Source organism: Acomys minous (assembly GCF_964271855.1).
Source record: "Acomys minous genome assembly, chromosome: 10".
Taxonomy (NCBI): Eukaryota; Metazoa; Chordata; class Mammalia; order Rodentia; family Muridae; genus Acomys; species Acomys minous.
Window position 1 is genome coordinate 63,030,353 of NC_140491.1, and position 16,107 is coordinate 63,046,459.

Sequence of the window (16,107 nt, forward strand, 5' to 3'; positions counted from 1 at the left end):
CAAGCAGGATGGGGGGCTTTCAGCAGGAAGGAGAAGTTTAGCCAAGAGATGAGGGGGAGTATGCCCTCAGCAGTCTCTGGACAAATTAAAGTTGCTAGGCCTCACTGAGCCTAAGTCCTTTGCTCACTTACTGAGCCTGAGTCCCTTGCTCACTGAATATGGGACCTCAGCTCTCTTAACCTGAGCCCTCTCCTTACTGAGCGCGTAGGAGCAGCCTGCCCTGTGCAGGGAGGAGAAGTGGGTTGGGACTCACCTGGATCACCCACAGAGCCATCTTCCTCTCCACCCACAGGATGGGAGCCCTAGGAAAAGAAGGGAGGTGAGGCCCGGACAGGGTCACAACTGCCAGGGCGTGTCCTCTTCAGGCTTCAGGAGAATGTCACCAAGGTGGAGAGGGCCCAGTGGCCAGATGTGGGGGGACTGACAGTTGTTTATTTCTGAATCTCTCCCCTCGGATGGGAAATACCCTCAGCACTGACGTCAGCCGCTGGGCCGGGTGCAGCTGAATGTGTCCCAGGGGACCTATTGGACCTGTCTACCCCTGCCCTGGCCCAGTGTGGCCCGACAGATGGGAGCCAGGGACAGACAGGGGCAGACTCACCAGTGGAACTCGGAGGACGAGCCATTGAACGTGTAGTTATACTTCATGCAGCCCCAGCTGTGAAGAGACAAAAGCAGTGGCCCAGCCACAGACTTCCAGGGCCAGCGCTAAGGACCCTCTGCGAGCTGCTATGGGCTCAGGGTAAGTGCGAGGGCCCACCATTGGTCCCAGCTGGAGCTGGTGCTCTCGGGCTTAAGAAGCCTGCCTGTCTGCAGTGGCCACTGTAGGGAGGCACTCTAATCAAGAGGCATAAAGAACACATCTGTCTGGAGATCTGGGTCCTACAGTGAGATGCTGCTCTGGAGAAAGAGAGGGCTCTTGCCTGTGCAGGTGACAAGCTCCAGGGATAAGCCTTGACCAGCCACAGACGTCCCAGGGCAAACACATTATACCCTCTGGAGGCCGGAGCTACCTAACAAGCCTGCATAGTCCCTGAGGGCCACAAAGAACGTTCCTGTCCTAAGGAAATGTATCAATGACCCTCATCCCCAAGCTACTTGAAGATCCAAGCATCTTGGAACCAGCAGTGAGAGCTGTCAGGGTACAGCCAGCGTGCTAATTCTGCTCCAGGTCACCTCCGGCACCAGGGTCAGCTACCACAGGGACCTCGCTGCTCACATAACCCAGAAAGGGGCAGCTCCTGCCCTCTCCTCTGGCACTGACCTGCTTCTCACCCGAGCTTTGTTGGGGTTGCTGCACTCAGTACCCACAGAAGTCTCTGAACCATCCACCCTCTCTCTCTCTCTCTCTCATCCTCGTATCTGGCATCCATCAGCAACCACTCACCTATCCATCCTTTACCTCGTCTGTGGTCCATGTGTCCATCTACCCATCATCATCTGGTCTGTAATCCATGTATCCACCTGGATCCTCTTATCCAGCATCTACTCAGAATCCTGTCTCCTATCTGCCCTGCTACCCCTGCATCTATCCACCGGCTGTACAGTATCCACCACGTGCCCATCAGTCCATCACCTACCCTCTCTCCCACCCACTCTCCCTGCTCATGATGGTGATGGATACCACAGACTTGGGTCTTCTAGGGAGGTGGAAGCCAAAGTCCTGAGGCCTTTGGGACCCAGAAAAGAATGTTTAGAGTCTGTTATAGCATCTACTTCTCCTCAAACAACTAAGGAGGCTTCTTCCCTCCTCTGGCCTGGACAGTGATGACAGGTTTGTTCTTAACAGAACGTGAGGGTTTCTGGTCTGGGAACCTCAGTGTTCCTGAAAGTGGGCAACAGATGAAAAGGGACTGCAGTAAAACTTCGCACACTGGCTCCAGGATCCGGCCTCCCGGCCTGGAGATGCACAGGACCTTGGCAGTTCAGGAAGAGACTGCCCTGAGTAGCCCAAGAGGTGACTCAATGTTGGCAGGGTCCACAGATGGCCCAGCGGTGGCACTCAAACCCAGGCTCTGACTAAGGAGTCCTGTGGCATCTAAGCCCACTTGTCAATACACTGGTGTGCAACTCAGAGGCCAACTGAGGTCAAAAGAAACGGACCAAGTGGGTGTAACTGACAAAGGGAAGGGCCAGGCACAGCATCCTCAGAGGGATGTGGGTGATAATGGATGCAGGAACTCAGATCTGGGGGACGGGTATCACCTCAGACCAGAATGGACAGAGTAAAGGGGACAGGGTAAGAGGTAGAAGTGACAAGCATACAGGTAGCCCAGGGCCCAGCTTCCAACCCCCACAGGACACAGTTCAAGATAACCCTGGCAGTCTGGATCAGCCCAGGGATGAGCTAGAAGCATGCCAGGGCATCGGCAGGCACAGAGAAGCCGGTGGCTTTCTGGGGAAGGCAATGGCACCCTGCAAGGATCTGGGCTGGGAAATAGCACTGACATCTCAAAGCAGCCAGGGCAGTGGGAGGGCCGCAGAAAAGACGTTAGAGGAGGAATTCCCAGCCTCATCTGCTGGGCTCCTATGGGGACATTTCCCAGCAGACACCTCTTCCCAAAGGTGGTTGAAATACACACCATGGCTGCATATACAGCTCCACCCTGGGGCCCCTGTCTCCTGGGGCACCCTATCTTCACGCTAACTCAGACACCACCCTCCTGTCTCCTGGGGCACCCTGTCTTTACGCTAACCCAGTCACCATCCTGGGCATGACTCCGGGACAGGGGTCACAGTGGGGGAAGGAAAGACTCCCAAGGTTCTTTGGAGTCTGGTGAAGTGCTGGCTACAAGTCTCCCATACACACGCCTGTAATGCCAGCGGGGCGCAGTGGAAAGGCTCAGTCCCGAGGACCCTGGCCCCAGCCCCACAGGTCACCCACCATCCGATGCCCTGGTCTGGGTTGTCGAGCAGGACACGGACGATATACAGCAGGCAGGTGAGGAGCTTGAGGGAGAAGTTGAACAGCCGGATCCTCAGGCCTGTGGGGAGGGTGACATCAGGGCAGGAGCATCAAAGAGCAGGCCCCACCCACTCTGCTGGGGTCTCTCAACAGCTCCCTCCTAGAGTGGACCCGCATAGACCTCCGTCTCACACTTTTATTCCCGATGCAGAGGTCAGACATAGCTGCACCAGCCTCCCCTCACCAGACCCCTCTGACCACTGTCTAGATAAAGCTCCGAGGCTTCCAGTGCAGGGGCTGGGGGACAGGGGACTTCCTAAAGCCACGGCGTCACTCATGGGAACAGATTTGTGGGACTTGGGGCCACAGCCTTACCTCTAAGCCCCTTCTAGCACCCCAGGTGGGTCCAGAGTAGCCAAGCTTAAAGTTTGGGGAGGAATATAAGGGAAACATGGAGATGGGGGTCCCTAGGGTGGGGGCTGGATTGACACAGGATGAGGTGGCTTAACAGGCTCCTGTGGACAGCCTAGCCAGCTTCACCTCAGCGTCCAGCATGGAGGCGGGGGGGGGGGGGGGCGGCTGTCTCAACCGGTTGAGCTTCCCTGGGGATGTGAAGGCAAGGTGACCTTTTCCCTTTGCCCATATAGGTGGGACCTCTCCTTGGACCCCAAGCCCCTGCCCATCCCGCTCCACCCTGAGCGCTCCAGCCCCCCCGCCCCCCGACTCACTGGATCTTTGGTTTTTGATGAAGAACAGCTTGAGCCGCTCTTTGAAGGTGTTCTCATTGACATAGAACTCCACCTGGACCCTGAGGGAGGAGAGGAAGCTGGGGCTTGGGGCCATGGGGCTCAGGCCCAAGGCAGGAGCTGGAGCCTCAAGCCAGGACCAGAGCCCCAAGCCCAGCTGGGTTCTTCCAAACCACAGGAGCCGAGAGGAACTTGGGAGGGACAATGTCCCTACTTTGGACCATCAGGATCTGTGTCGAAAGCAGCCATGGGTTCTCCCCCAAAGCCTCTCCCTTGTACACCTGAAGCCACTGGTGTAGCATCTGCTCAGCAGCTAGAACCCTCCAGGCCCCAAGGAGATCACGGCGCTTCAGGCACTGGGTGCTCAAACCATAGTGAAAGTGACAGCTCCTGGACAGGAGCTCGACGCCATTATGTCGGGTGGCCTCTGGGGTTTGTATTCTGAGGCCTGTAAGCGTCATAATCTGGGGGGTGGTTGGAAGGACCAGCAGGAAGCAGTCATCTGTGAGCCACCCCTCCTCAGCCATCAGTCCCCTGACCTCCATCCTCCACCTCCCATGGCACCGCACACAGGCCAGCCTCCGAGGTGCGGCCACACCTACATTCCCTGAAGTTCTAAGATCACCCAGCGTAAATACAGAGTGAGCGCCTGACTACCCACGGATGCCTCAATGCCACACCCAGGAAGAGCCACACGTTCACTGGGAATAACACTGTGGCTAAGGGAAGACCAGCCGCTGTTCTCAGCCCCTGAGCTTCAGACGTGGTCCTTCAGACCCATCCCGTTCGGAAGCAGGTGAAGCAGGAGACAGACTTCTGTAGCAGGCGTGGCCAGCTAGCAGCATTTCCCTCTGTGAACCAGGCAATCACGAGCCCTTGTATGGCCCAAGGCTCACTCTGATGGACACAGGGCTCCGCGGACACGTGGCTCCTACCCGTACATCCTCCTCAGCAGGCTGCAACTCCTCCAGGATGGAATGACACAGCCCCAGGGACCATATCACAGTGTAGGGCTACAACCCAGAAGGGCAGAGGGACAGTGTGCCCTGCAGGAATGTCCTGCTGTCTGGAAGGATCCTGCAGAGGATGGAGAAGGCTGCTGCCTCTCTGTAGGCAAAGGGGACAAACACCAGCCTAGAGCCCTGTGTCTACCCTTTCCCCTTCGCTGTTACTGACTCCTGGGGAAGGGGCACCAAGCCCAGGGATTGCTTTTCCCTCTGATCAGGCCCTAGCTCTGTCAAGACAGCTGGAGAGTGTGACATCATCGCTTGGCTGGGGCTAACTATTCCAACAGCCCCCAAAGAGTTTGAAATGGTCACTACCAGGAGAATGAGATGAGTTAGTGGGTGATGGCACTTGACCCCAAGCCCAGGGACCTAAGTTTGATCTCAGGTTCCATGTAGTAGAAACAGAACTGACCACTCCAAGGACACCCACCGCCCTTCACATGCGTGCTGTGGTATATGCATGCCCCGACTGACACACACCAAATAAACAGAAAAAATGCAATACAAATAGATTTATAAAAACCAATCAGCATCCCCTAAAGCCTGGTGAGTGAGTGCAGACCCCACGTGCACAACAGCCTTGTCATATGTCCTGTTCATGGGCTGGGGGGAGGATCTGGGTCACAGTGGCTCTGCTGGTCACAGAGTTCCTGTAGGCTCCAAGGGCCTGGTTATCTTGCTTGGAAGAAGGCACCGTTGGGGCTTGGTGGAGGGCCATGATGGGGTCCACCCTGGACCTCACAGCAAGTCAGGCAAGTAGCGGCCAACCCAGGGCTAATGGCTGGTGTATCTGAGCATATCCCACTATATTTCTGAACCTCACTTTACTGAGCACCCCCACTGCACCTCAAAACACCCTGCTATCCCAACATATGTCAGGTGCTGTGCCCCACAAATGGCACTATGCACCAGCAAGCTCCATGCCCCACACTGTCCAGCACCCCCACTATATCACAGCACCCCTCTGCACCCCACTTTATCCAGAACACCCACAATGTCCCCACGGTGTCTTGGTATACCATGCTGTGCCCAGTCCAAAACTGTACCCTACTGTACAGCAGCACAGCTTATTTTATATAGGCAGGAGAGGACACTGTACATAGTGGCTCTGAAGAGTCACTTGTGAACCTTTCTCTCTGAAGGAGCCTGAGGCTGGTTGGAGATGGGTCCAGGGACCACCTGTGTCCTAACAGCACGCATGGAGCGTACAAGTCACTCTCCCATCCACCCACCTCCACTATTATGAAGGCCTCAAGGGAGGGTCTTCCCACATGCCCAGCCTCACAGGGCCCTCCCCCATCCCCGGGGACATCTTACCCAAACCAAGCTGACCCTGACTAGTGGCACTGCTGAGCAGAACACAGCAGGTGCCCAAGGCCTTTGCCGAGGCAACAAGGTGGCAGTCTATGTCCCTTTGCGCAGACCACAGACTTTCTGATCCACTGGGGTTTGCCCCCTGTCTTTGGTTCTATTCCCATGACACCCCTAAATGTGGGAGCCTAGGGGATGGCCACAGGAGTCTTATGCAATCTACCAGATCGAGGCACCAAGTTCTGCCTGCCATGGCTGGGTCCCCAATGGCCGGGCTGGCTGTTCACTGCCCTCTGCTATTTCATGCCAGTATAAAATGAAGTGTCCCCAGGGTCTCATGCGTTAAGAGCTTAATCCCTAAGAGGCAGGAAGAAGATAGAAACTGAATACAGCTGTGGTGTGTGGAAGGGGGGCTCTGACAGGGGGTCGGGATTGGGTAAGATCACTAGGGAGAACCCACAGTCAGCCCTGGTGGCTTCATAGACAGAGAGGAAACCGAAGAGTCTGACTCATGTGTGCTCCCCTCCTGCCATGTGGGGTGCCCGGGACCACCTCAGACCTCTGCCTGCAAGACGTCGGCCCGACACTGGTTCTGACCTGAGCTGCCTAAGCTCCTCCGTTACTTGACCAGATTATGACTAACACACTCCCCTTGGGCAGAATTATCCATTGCTGAGCCACTGATGCCTCCTCTCTTCCCCATCAGAGATGGCTGTCCCAGCACACACTGGGGAAACACACTGGAGAAGCCCTGTATGCTTTCTGTTGTAGCTACAGCTCCAACCACAGGGACCCCACCTGGAGAAAGACAGAATCCCGGCCCTGCCTCTGTCCCTGCACCCTGCTGCCCCATCTCACTGACGTTCTCACCGGACATTCCTGTTGGACATCCCTGCCGCTTCCGATGTGTCTGGTCACTGCCCCCAGGTCTCCAAAGCACCCAGTTCTCCACCCCTGCCCATGGTACTTCCTGCTCCACTCTCCAGGGTCCCTCCCTCAAGGCTACCTCCTGCCGCCCTTGTCATCTTCCCGGGGGCATCCTGAGATCAGAACACTCAGCTCTCTGTGAAGACCAAGAAGCTACCACAGCCCTGTGCTCCTGTGACTATCAGTCCTGCCTCTTGCTGGCATCCTCCCTCAGCTCTAGAGACATCTTCCCCAGACCAGGCTGACCGTGACAGCCACCTCCTAGCAGGGCTCCCAAGGAGGCTGACAAGCCCCATTTGTATGGCCCAGGTGTTTTGATGGCAGGGCCTACCTCCAGGGGCGGGCGGCACAAGGCCCGCTCGGCTCCCTTGAAGTCACAGCTTTGCAATGGCAGAGAAATCAATGAATTTTTTTTTTTTAACTTTTACATTTTTAATGAACTGCGGCCACCCACTTCCTCTAGCACCACACAAAACAGGGATTAAAGGCATCCATTTTACTCCAATCTGTGTTTAAGATAACGTGTTTGATCTGCCCGAAGATGAAGGCACAGGGCACAGCCCTACAGGAGCAGAGGGAGTTTGTGAGCGACCTGCACCTCTTATAGCTCATACTCACAGGCACCCTTGGGCATATATGAAGCTCCTGGGAGTCACAGAAGCCCAGCTGTGTTGGCCCAGCAGGCAGAGCCTAAGGACCCAGAGCCAGTGCCCACTGGGAGGCTGTGCAGGTGCAGGCTCTGCCTCTCACCTGCCTTTAGCTTCCTCACTGGCAATGAGAACATGATGCCTTCCCAGAGCGTCACACAGCAACCGGCAGATGCAAGCGCTTTGTCAATGGTGAAGTTAAGATGTGTCCCGCTGCATCCCCAGAGACCAAGCTCAGAGAGAGGATACAGGGAGAGGTGATGGGTACGGGGCTCAGGACCAGCAGCAGCACCTCAGGGTGCTGGCATGGGGGTCAAAGTCAAGGTAACTAGAAAGCCATCTCAGGGCAAGACTATTCCGTGGGTCTCATTGCAAACCCACAGACTGGCTGCATACACACAGAAGGCACGCCCACAGACCTAGGGCCCAGGCATGGTACTGCCTGCTTGGGTGAGAAGGGCCCGAGAACAAGCTGCCAGGAGCAACTCAAACCCGCTCCCCTCTGCGTCTGCAGGGGGCTAGCCAAGTGGGAAGAGCCTGGATGCCCCACAACACCAAGCCTTCATAATCCCCAGGGGAGTTCAGTAGAACACCATCTGTAGCGCCTTCCGGTGGCTCTGGATCCTGCTAGAAGGATAAGGTGGGGCTCACAGCTCTCCTAGCTTCTCACCATCCTAGATTAGCTCTCCGGGAAGGCTCCAGGCCTCAGCCCCACAGAGCCTGGGGGGCCTAGCGCTGAGGTGGGCTAGCCAGGTATGGGGGTCCTCAAGCTCCACCTGGGACACTGAGAAAAGAGATCCAATGTGGCCTTGGAAAATGGGCACAGGCTTCTCAAATTAACTCGCGTAGCCAGGCAGCCTTCTTGAGACCCTGGGGCTCTCTGAGGAGCCTAGGACATCTGCTCTGATTGGTACTAGCTTTGAGGCAGCATGGACACTGACAGGCTCTTGCTCCCTCACCACTACCAGGTCTGAGGCCCCCCAGAAGGAGAGCACTGCATGTGGTGGGTGCCCCTCACCCATGTCTGTTATCTACTGCACCACAGGGCCCTAAGCTAGGAGATGGAGGTATAGGCTGTGGCCCCAGCTACCCAGCCCACATCTGTGGGCTCATAATTGGTCGAACCACAGTAGCAGGAAGCACTTCAGATTGCCAGTAGCTGGAAACACTAAGCACATGGTGGTCACCAATTCTGACGGTTCATCAGTGGAAATGAAGACGAGGGCCCCACTTGGAGACCACACTGACAGTGATGCGTTGGGTCCTAGGAGCATGCCATAACAGACTTCCCTGAGGCGCTCTGGCTGCCCCAGGCTCCAAGGCTTTGTCATTTGACCTAACTCTCAGCTGAAGATAGACGTACCCAGCAGAGCCCTTGGAGACCTCAGGCTGGAGGCTCTGGGGACACATGAGCACTGTACCCACACAAGCACGATGGCAGGCCTGTGTCCTGTCATGTGGCTTCTGATGAAGGTCTGGACGTCACCAGTGTGATCGTTTGAATAAGAATGGCCACCAAAGGGTTTGAGAAGGGTTAGGACCTGTCGCCTTGTTGCGCCTTGTTGGAGGAGGGGTGTCACTGACGGCAGGCTTTGAGGTTTCAGTCCCTGCCATTCCCAGCTAGCTCTCTCTGTTTCATACTTGTGGTTCAGATGTGAGCTCTCAGCTACTGCTCCAGCACCATGCCTGCCTGCCTGCTCCCATGTTCCCACCACGATGGGCATGGGCTCTGCCCTCTGAAACTATAAGCCCCAATCAACTCATTCCCCTATAAGCTGCCCTCGTCATGGTGTCTTATCACAGCAATAGAAGAGTAACCAAGACTAGGCATCCAGCTCTGGGGAGCCCACATCCTGCCCATACATTGTCCCCAAGGGGACCAGTAATCCCACTGTCTCCAACCCTAGGCTCTAGGACAAGAAGCATGTGCCTGTCCTGGGAAGTGCTGGCCAACACTGCCATGGTTCTGCCTGGCTGTCGGCCTATGGCACTGAGCAACAAGAGGAGCCCTCGCCATGGGCCTGGCTCTCAGGGGTATGAGGACATGTCTGTCTCCAAGGCAGCCCCTCCCCTGTGAAGCACTTACTGAGAGAGGGAAGAGTCCAGGCTGAAATCTTCCACATGGTGCCTGGAGACACAGAGTGGACACATCAACATAGGAGGCAGTTGGGGCTCCAGGACCATATCATCAGGGCTCCAGGCAGTATCCCAGAGTAATGGGATACGTCTGAAGTCCCCCCCATATGTGACCCGTGGAGCCCCAGGCATGAAACGTAGTGTCAGGGCAGGCAGCCTAGCATGCAAGGCAGGTAGAAGCCAGGCCTAACCCCTAGGTATTGGAGAAAGCAGCAAAGTCCATAGGTGCTGGCACATGCAGGCCCTGCACTCTGGCCAGAGAGAGTGACAGCTGCGGTGAGGACAGGGCCCTGCATTGAGCCAAGAGACAAAGATCTGCCTCTCCCCTTCCAGTTAAGCCGACCTCAGGCCTCTTTGTGACTTTGTGTCCAGCAGTGACCCTTCCAGGACCACTGTAAGTGAGGAAGCTGAAGACAGTGGAGGAGTCCCTATAGGGTCACACTTGGCACAGTATACCTTGGATGGCCTGTTCCTTGGTTTCCTATTTGGAGCTGATGTTTCATGGGTGACAGAGGTGTACCCCTCTACCTGGCCAGCTCCAGACACCCTGACCTTGAGTTTCTGTACACCATCCTGTGTGAAGAAGGGCTCAGGGTGAGGCAGCAGCTCTGCAGTACAGCTTGCGTCTAGTGCTGACTGTGTGCTGTCTGGGCTGGTCTCTCCAACCAAGGACTTCATTGGAGCCTCTCAGTTTTCAAAGCAACTATCTTCCAGATGAGAAAATAAAGATTCATCAAAGGTCACTACAGGGGTCACGCAGCACCCCACACAACCTGTGTCGGGACCTCTGTGAGGCCAGGATCCACTTCACAGTCCAATATGTAGGCCTCGGTGGACGAGGTGGAAGATGGATGGACCCTTGGAAGACTCAAGGCAGCAGGTGCACAGCTCTGCACAGCACAGGGGGATGAAGTTTAGGGATCCCTGGGAGCCTCCAGATGCCATGCCTGTTTGTATAGCAGAGATTCCCCTCCTGCTCTGCCACAAGATCTAAGAGAAGAGTCTGAAGAGCCGGGCAGAGCTGTGGCTTGCTACAGTGGGAATGAGATCACGTGGCACCTGATTGATGCTTACAACCCAGATCCGCTGCCTAGGTCAGACCAATGCCTGTCTGCATGGGTACCATCTGGCCTCCTGAGCCATGCTGCGTGCATGGAGTGCCTGAGGCTGGGACTGAGGAGGTTACTTCCCCATTGTCTGGGCAGTCCCCACGTTTGCAATGTGACCTGGCTCAGATCTTCCCCTTAAAGGCCAATGGCCTGTGTGGAAGAGGCATGGGCTTCATTTGCTGGTGCACATCCTGCCAAGGACTGGTGCCAGAGGGTATGAGCTCACCTGCAAAGGGAGCTGCGGAGGGCAGGGGGTGCTAGGAAAGAAGGCAAGCTCATCCGTAGCATCCAACGCCAAGATGGCCTGGCAGGATCTATGCCAGCAACTAGTGACCTAAGTACCACTGTGCCTCCCTCATCAGCACAAGAGCCCTAAGGAGCCTGGACACCACGTAAATGAGAGCTCCAACCTGGCTTCCTCTCTGCACCATAGCCTGCTGCTTTCTGCAGAGCCTGGGGCTCCCCATGGGAGCCTCTGGGTAGGCACAGTCACATCTCACTTGAACCTGAAAGGGGCAGCTTTCTAGGAGTCCTGTGGGCTGATGGGAGTTCAGGATATATAGGTGCCCACTTCTCTACACCCTGAGTCTCTGAGGACGCTGTTTTGGCTTTCAGACAATTAATTTCATGACAGGGAAGTTCCCATAAGAAAACAAGCCCAGGGGTTGGAGAGATGGCTCAGTGGTTAAAAGCACTGCCTGCTCTTCCAAAGGACCCGGGTTCAATTCCCAGCACCCACATGGCAGCTCACAACTGTCTGTAACTCCAAAAAATTTGACACTCACACACCAACGCACATAAATTAAAATTTAAATAAAATATTAAAAAAGAAAAAGAAAAAAGAAAACAAGCCCATTTATTCTTCACTGGGTTGTGTTCCCCAAATAGCCATGACTCCTGGAACTCAAGGTATAACTAACTATATTAGGGGAAAAATTGCAGAAATTAGGTTGAAATGGGATCTTATGAGTGGACCCCATGCAGACAGGCTTCTGCTGGTGGGAAGAGTTTAAGACCCAAACCACAGTGAGGGACAGAGGGAGGGGCAGAGATTGTGAGACTACCCAAGGAGGATGGCCTGAATGTGGGAGAGGTCTTGGAGCAGCCTGCCCACATCCAGCTCCCCAAACCACGAGAAAAATCAAGTCCTGTGGTCTCCACCCCGGTCTCTAACACTCCCCACAAACTCACCACCACTTAATAAGGAAATCTCTGTGCATTAGAGGGACTGGGGAGGGGTACACCCCGTACTTGAGCCTGGCATCCATGCGTATTCCAAGATAGGCATGCACGGGGTGGGGAGAGGGTGGAGCAAACGGGTATCAACTGAGGTGAGCCTCAGAAGGGCTTGGGGTGCAATGTGTGGAGCTGGGGTGTGCCCGAGTGTCCAAGTAGGGAGTGAGGTACTTAGGAGCCTAGGAAGGTACTGATGGAAGCTGTCCAGAGGAGCCACTTGGTGGGGAAGGGGAGGACCCAGGATCCTACAGTGCTGTGGGGCCCATGAGGTTCTGGACATGGAAGACAAGAAAATCCCAGAAAGGAAGATTGAAGGGACCCCCTCCTGAGCCCAAGAATACTAGTGACTGCAGCTGGGGGTGGGGAGGGATTCTGCTCCCTGCAGCTGGACTGACAGGCAAGGGAGAACACCAAGGCAATGTTTGAGGCTGAGAAGCTGCCTTGCACAGGCCTTGGCCTTTGTGTGTGTGTGTGGGGGGGCACTGGCATATGATAGTGTGTGTGGGGGGGGGGGGTCACTGGCATATGATGAGCAGGGACGGAAGCTGGGAACAGAAGTGTGACCGAGAGTCTGTCTGTCTGTCAAGAGGCATGGTCCCACAGAGTACAAAGCTACGTCCCCACTGAGGTAGCAAGTGGCCAGGAAGTAGATGATGTCAGGATGGGGTCTTAGAGAGCAGGTTCAGGGAAGGTATGTGTCGGCTGGTAAGAAGGTTGAAGACGCAGGCCGTCCTGGGGGTGGGGTACAAAGCCGTGAGGCGGGGACCTTAGCCCTCAGAACACTCTGATTTGGGATGGCAGTGATGAGTGTGCAAGTATTGGGGAAGCTCGGCTCAGGTGTAAGGCTGATGGCTGATCCTGGACTGGGCAGGTCAGAAGCAGGCCGGGGAGGGCAGAGTCCTGGCACCCTTGCCCCAGCCTCTACTCCTGGGCTCTGCTCTGACAGGAGATTCCCTTCAGTAGCCTGAGAGGCTCACTATTGCCAGGCCCAAAGGGGTGGCCCCAGGGAAGATACCGTGAGGACACAGCAATGCGAGTGGCTAACTCTGGAACCCTTGTCAAGGATGGAAGAGGGCCCAGAGCAAGTCAAGCCTCGGCAGCATCCATCAGGCCCTGCCTCTGATCCATTCCAGCACCTGTGGCTCTTCCACATCTAAATCTTTATGTTGAGACCCCAGGATGTCAAAAAGATAGAGGATTTCCTGGCCCTGAAGCTCCCCATGGCAGTGTCTTTGGGAACCCCATCCCCTCCCTTTGCCTGGGATATGGAGACCCCATGGGCCCAGGCTGCAAACATTCCTGTTTCCAGAGTCAGACCTACCTCCTAGGTCTTTCTGCAGCTCTCTACCCACAACCCATCCACCACAGCAATCCAGGACACCTGCTTGCTCTCCTGACCCCACGACTGACTATGAAATACACTAGTGTCACTTGGGGCACCCAGAGATCCCCAACATGTGCCACTAGGGACAACTTCTAGGACCATTTCTTCCATCCAACCCCTCCAGTTGTCCTCCAACCCTGGCCCCACGGGCACAGCTCAGGTATGGCCTCTGGCCTGCCTGTGTAGAGGCGCGGCCCCTTCCCCTGACCTTCCAGTCCCTTCTCCTTGGGCATACAACATCCTCACGTTCCTCACTGGCTCTGTCAGTCCCTAAGGAAGCAGATGGAGCTGAGAGAGAGTCGACAGAGAGGGCAGATGGGAGGGTCTCCACAGGGGCCTTGAGTCAGGTGGATCCAGAGGTGTTGAGGGTTAAGATAGAGGAGCCCCCAGCACCTGACCCACTGAGAGGTCCTTTAATGGCCTAGCCCTTCCTAGGCTCCAAAGCTTTGGAATAGATTCTCCCGCCCCGCTCACATTTCCTAACCATTCTAAGTCTCAGTGGGAGACAGAAGAAAAAGAGTTCAGGTTGGGTGTGGCGAGAGGGCCCAGGCCTGCCGTATTTTAAGAAAGTCCAGCGCATCAGGGACTATGTGGGCAGGACCACACCACCAATGTGGACATGCATGGGGCTATGAAGATACTTTTCTACCTCGCTACCTTCCTAGTGGTTGAGAGGCCCCAGGCTTTGACTTTCCTGGACAGCAGCCCAGACATAGGACAGGGCGAAAGCAAGTCCCAGGCCACGCATGATCTTGCCTAGAAACTTCAACAAACCACCCCATCATTCTCAGCTGGGATCTGCCTTGGCTCCCAACTGCTCATCACAGCAGGTGTTCAGATGCCAGCTACAGGCCCAGGTGCTGCCTGGGCCCAGCTGCTCTGCAGAAGGAGGCTGGCAAGGACCCTGCATGCTGGGGAGAGAGGCCATCCTTGTTAAAGGGCCAGCAGCACAGCTTGTGGTCTACAGGGCCAAGGGCAGCAACATGCAGAGGCGGAAGTGGGGACAGGCTTCCTGGAGGAGGTGGCCACAGCCGGAGTTGCACTCTGGGCTCAGATGCATCTTGGGAAAATCTGCCATCCCCGCAGCCCACCTCTCAAGGGGCCATATCAGCTGGGAAGGGAGCTTCTGAGATCACTGGAGGCCAAGAAGGGTCCCTGGGGGGCTTTGAGCAGCACTAGCCTCCTTCTCTGAGCTGGCCATGAGCTGTGGGACCCCCACCCCCCGCCAGAGCTGCTTCCAGCAAACAGAACAGGGTGGCAGCAGCCTTCCCATGTAAGAAGCAAGAAACTTCCCATGGGAGAAGCAAGGAAAGAAGTAGGGGTGCTCTGATCACCTCAGTCCAGCCATCTGTTGGCCCAGCCACTGGCAACCCATCAGGCCTGACCCAGCACAGGCACCCCACCCAGGGTTTTCACCATCTCTCTGTGCAGAAAGCCCCACCAACTCTTGTTCATCCTTAAAAAGCCAGCACTCAGGAAGTTGCCTGGCCTGTTCCCGTACAGTCCTGCCCCAAGCGCTACCAGAACAGGCTTGGAGCTCACGATGTGCCCACACCAGGCCAGGTCTGATTCATTTGGTTCCCCCGCAGCAGCCAGCAGGATTCTTGGCACAGGCAGGTGACAGCTAGGGATTCACTGCTGCAGAGACCTCAGTGTCCTCATCCATGAAATGGGGTACCACATCCTGCCTGGAGCTTGCAGGAGGATGAAAAGGGTGGGCTCCCTTCTGCAAAGGCCTCCAGCATCCTAGCTGCCCACCGTGCTGGTGCTCAGCATGACCATGCCTTTACTGAATCCCAGCCAGTTTGCTATGTAGCCTGCCTGGGCCTCAGCTGCTTACCTCTCAAGTGCCTACCTTTCTTTAGGGTCCCTCGCTGAACCCACCCGCGTGGGGCTTCCTGGAGCAGTGGAGGCCAGGGCCACTTGGCCCAGAGCCCAGTTCATACTTGCAGGGCCCTAGGTTCAACAACTAAGCAAGAGGCTGGGGTCTAAGGCTCCCCAGGCCAGGCTGCAGACAAGGGCTGATGGGGCCCCAGGACGCCCTCTTCCAGGGCTATGGGTAACACCAGGTGCGGGGGAGCAGAACTCGTGCTAGACAAAATGCGAGCGATGCGAAGCCCCTCCCGCGCAGCCGCGGGGTCCTGGTCCCCGCAAGCCTCCCTACCTCTGGCCCACGTCGCTGCCCACGGAGCCTCCGCCGGGGGCCGGCAGCAGCGGGCTGAGCCCATGCGGCTCCTCGGGGGCTGCAGCGCCGGCTGGGGTGTCCCCCGGACCTGCCTTGCCCTCGGACGGAGAGCGCGGCAGCTTGGCCCGCGCCATCCTGCGGGAGCGCTTGGCGCGGGTGGCAGTAGCGGTAGCGGGGGCGGCGCCGGGCGCAACCACCGCGCTCCTCACCCCCAATGCGCGCAGCACAGTGGAATGGTCCGGGATGGGGAGGGCGTCAGCTTGGGTCCCCGTGCACCAAGGTCGGTCCCAGGCTCTCGTCCCAACCTGGATGCCTCAAGGAAGACTCAGTTCTAGTGTACAGCCCTCCTACCCCGACTCCTTCCAGAAGTGATGGTCCTAGCGCTTTAGGGAGGGGACAGCTCACCTGCAGAGGAAGTTTGGTGGAGAGAGGAGATAGCCATCTCTGCCAGGTATGTACCCACGTCACAGGGTACTCTTGTGTGTCCTGGGTCAGCATGGCAGGAAGCCCAGAG

General features: G+C 56.4%; 1 protein-coding gene across 9 annotated transcripts in view; it reads right to left on the reverse strand.

Moving 5' to 3' along the window:
* Positions 1 to 16,107, reverse strand: part of KCNT1 (potassium sodium-activated channel subfamily T member 1) — a 64,437-nt gene that overhangs the window by 29,094 nt on the left and 19,236 nt on the right. For 4 of the 9 annotated variants that reach the window (XM_084800122.1, XM_084800121.1, XM_084800120.1 and 1 more), the window contains exons 2-5: positions 3,634 to 3,713; positions 2,885 to 2,984; positions 602 to 658; positions 254 to 302 (exon numbers count right to left, since the gene is read on the reverse strand). In XM_084800122.1, coding sequence (XP_084656248.1) covers positions 254 to 302; positions 602 to 658; positions 2,885 to 2,984; positions 3,634 to 3,713 — 286 coding nt within the window. The other 5 variants (XM_084800117.1, XM_084800116.1, XM_084800123.1 and 2 more) reach the window with 4 other exon arrangements.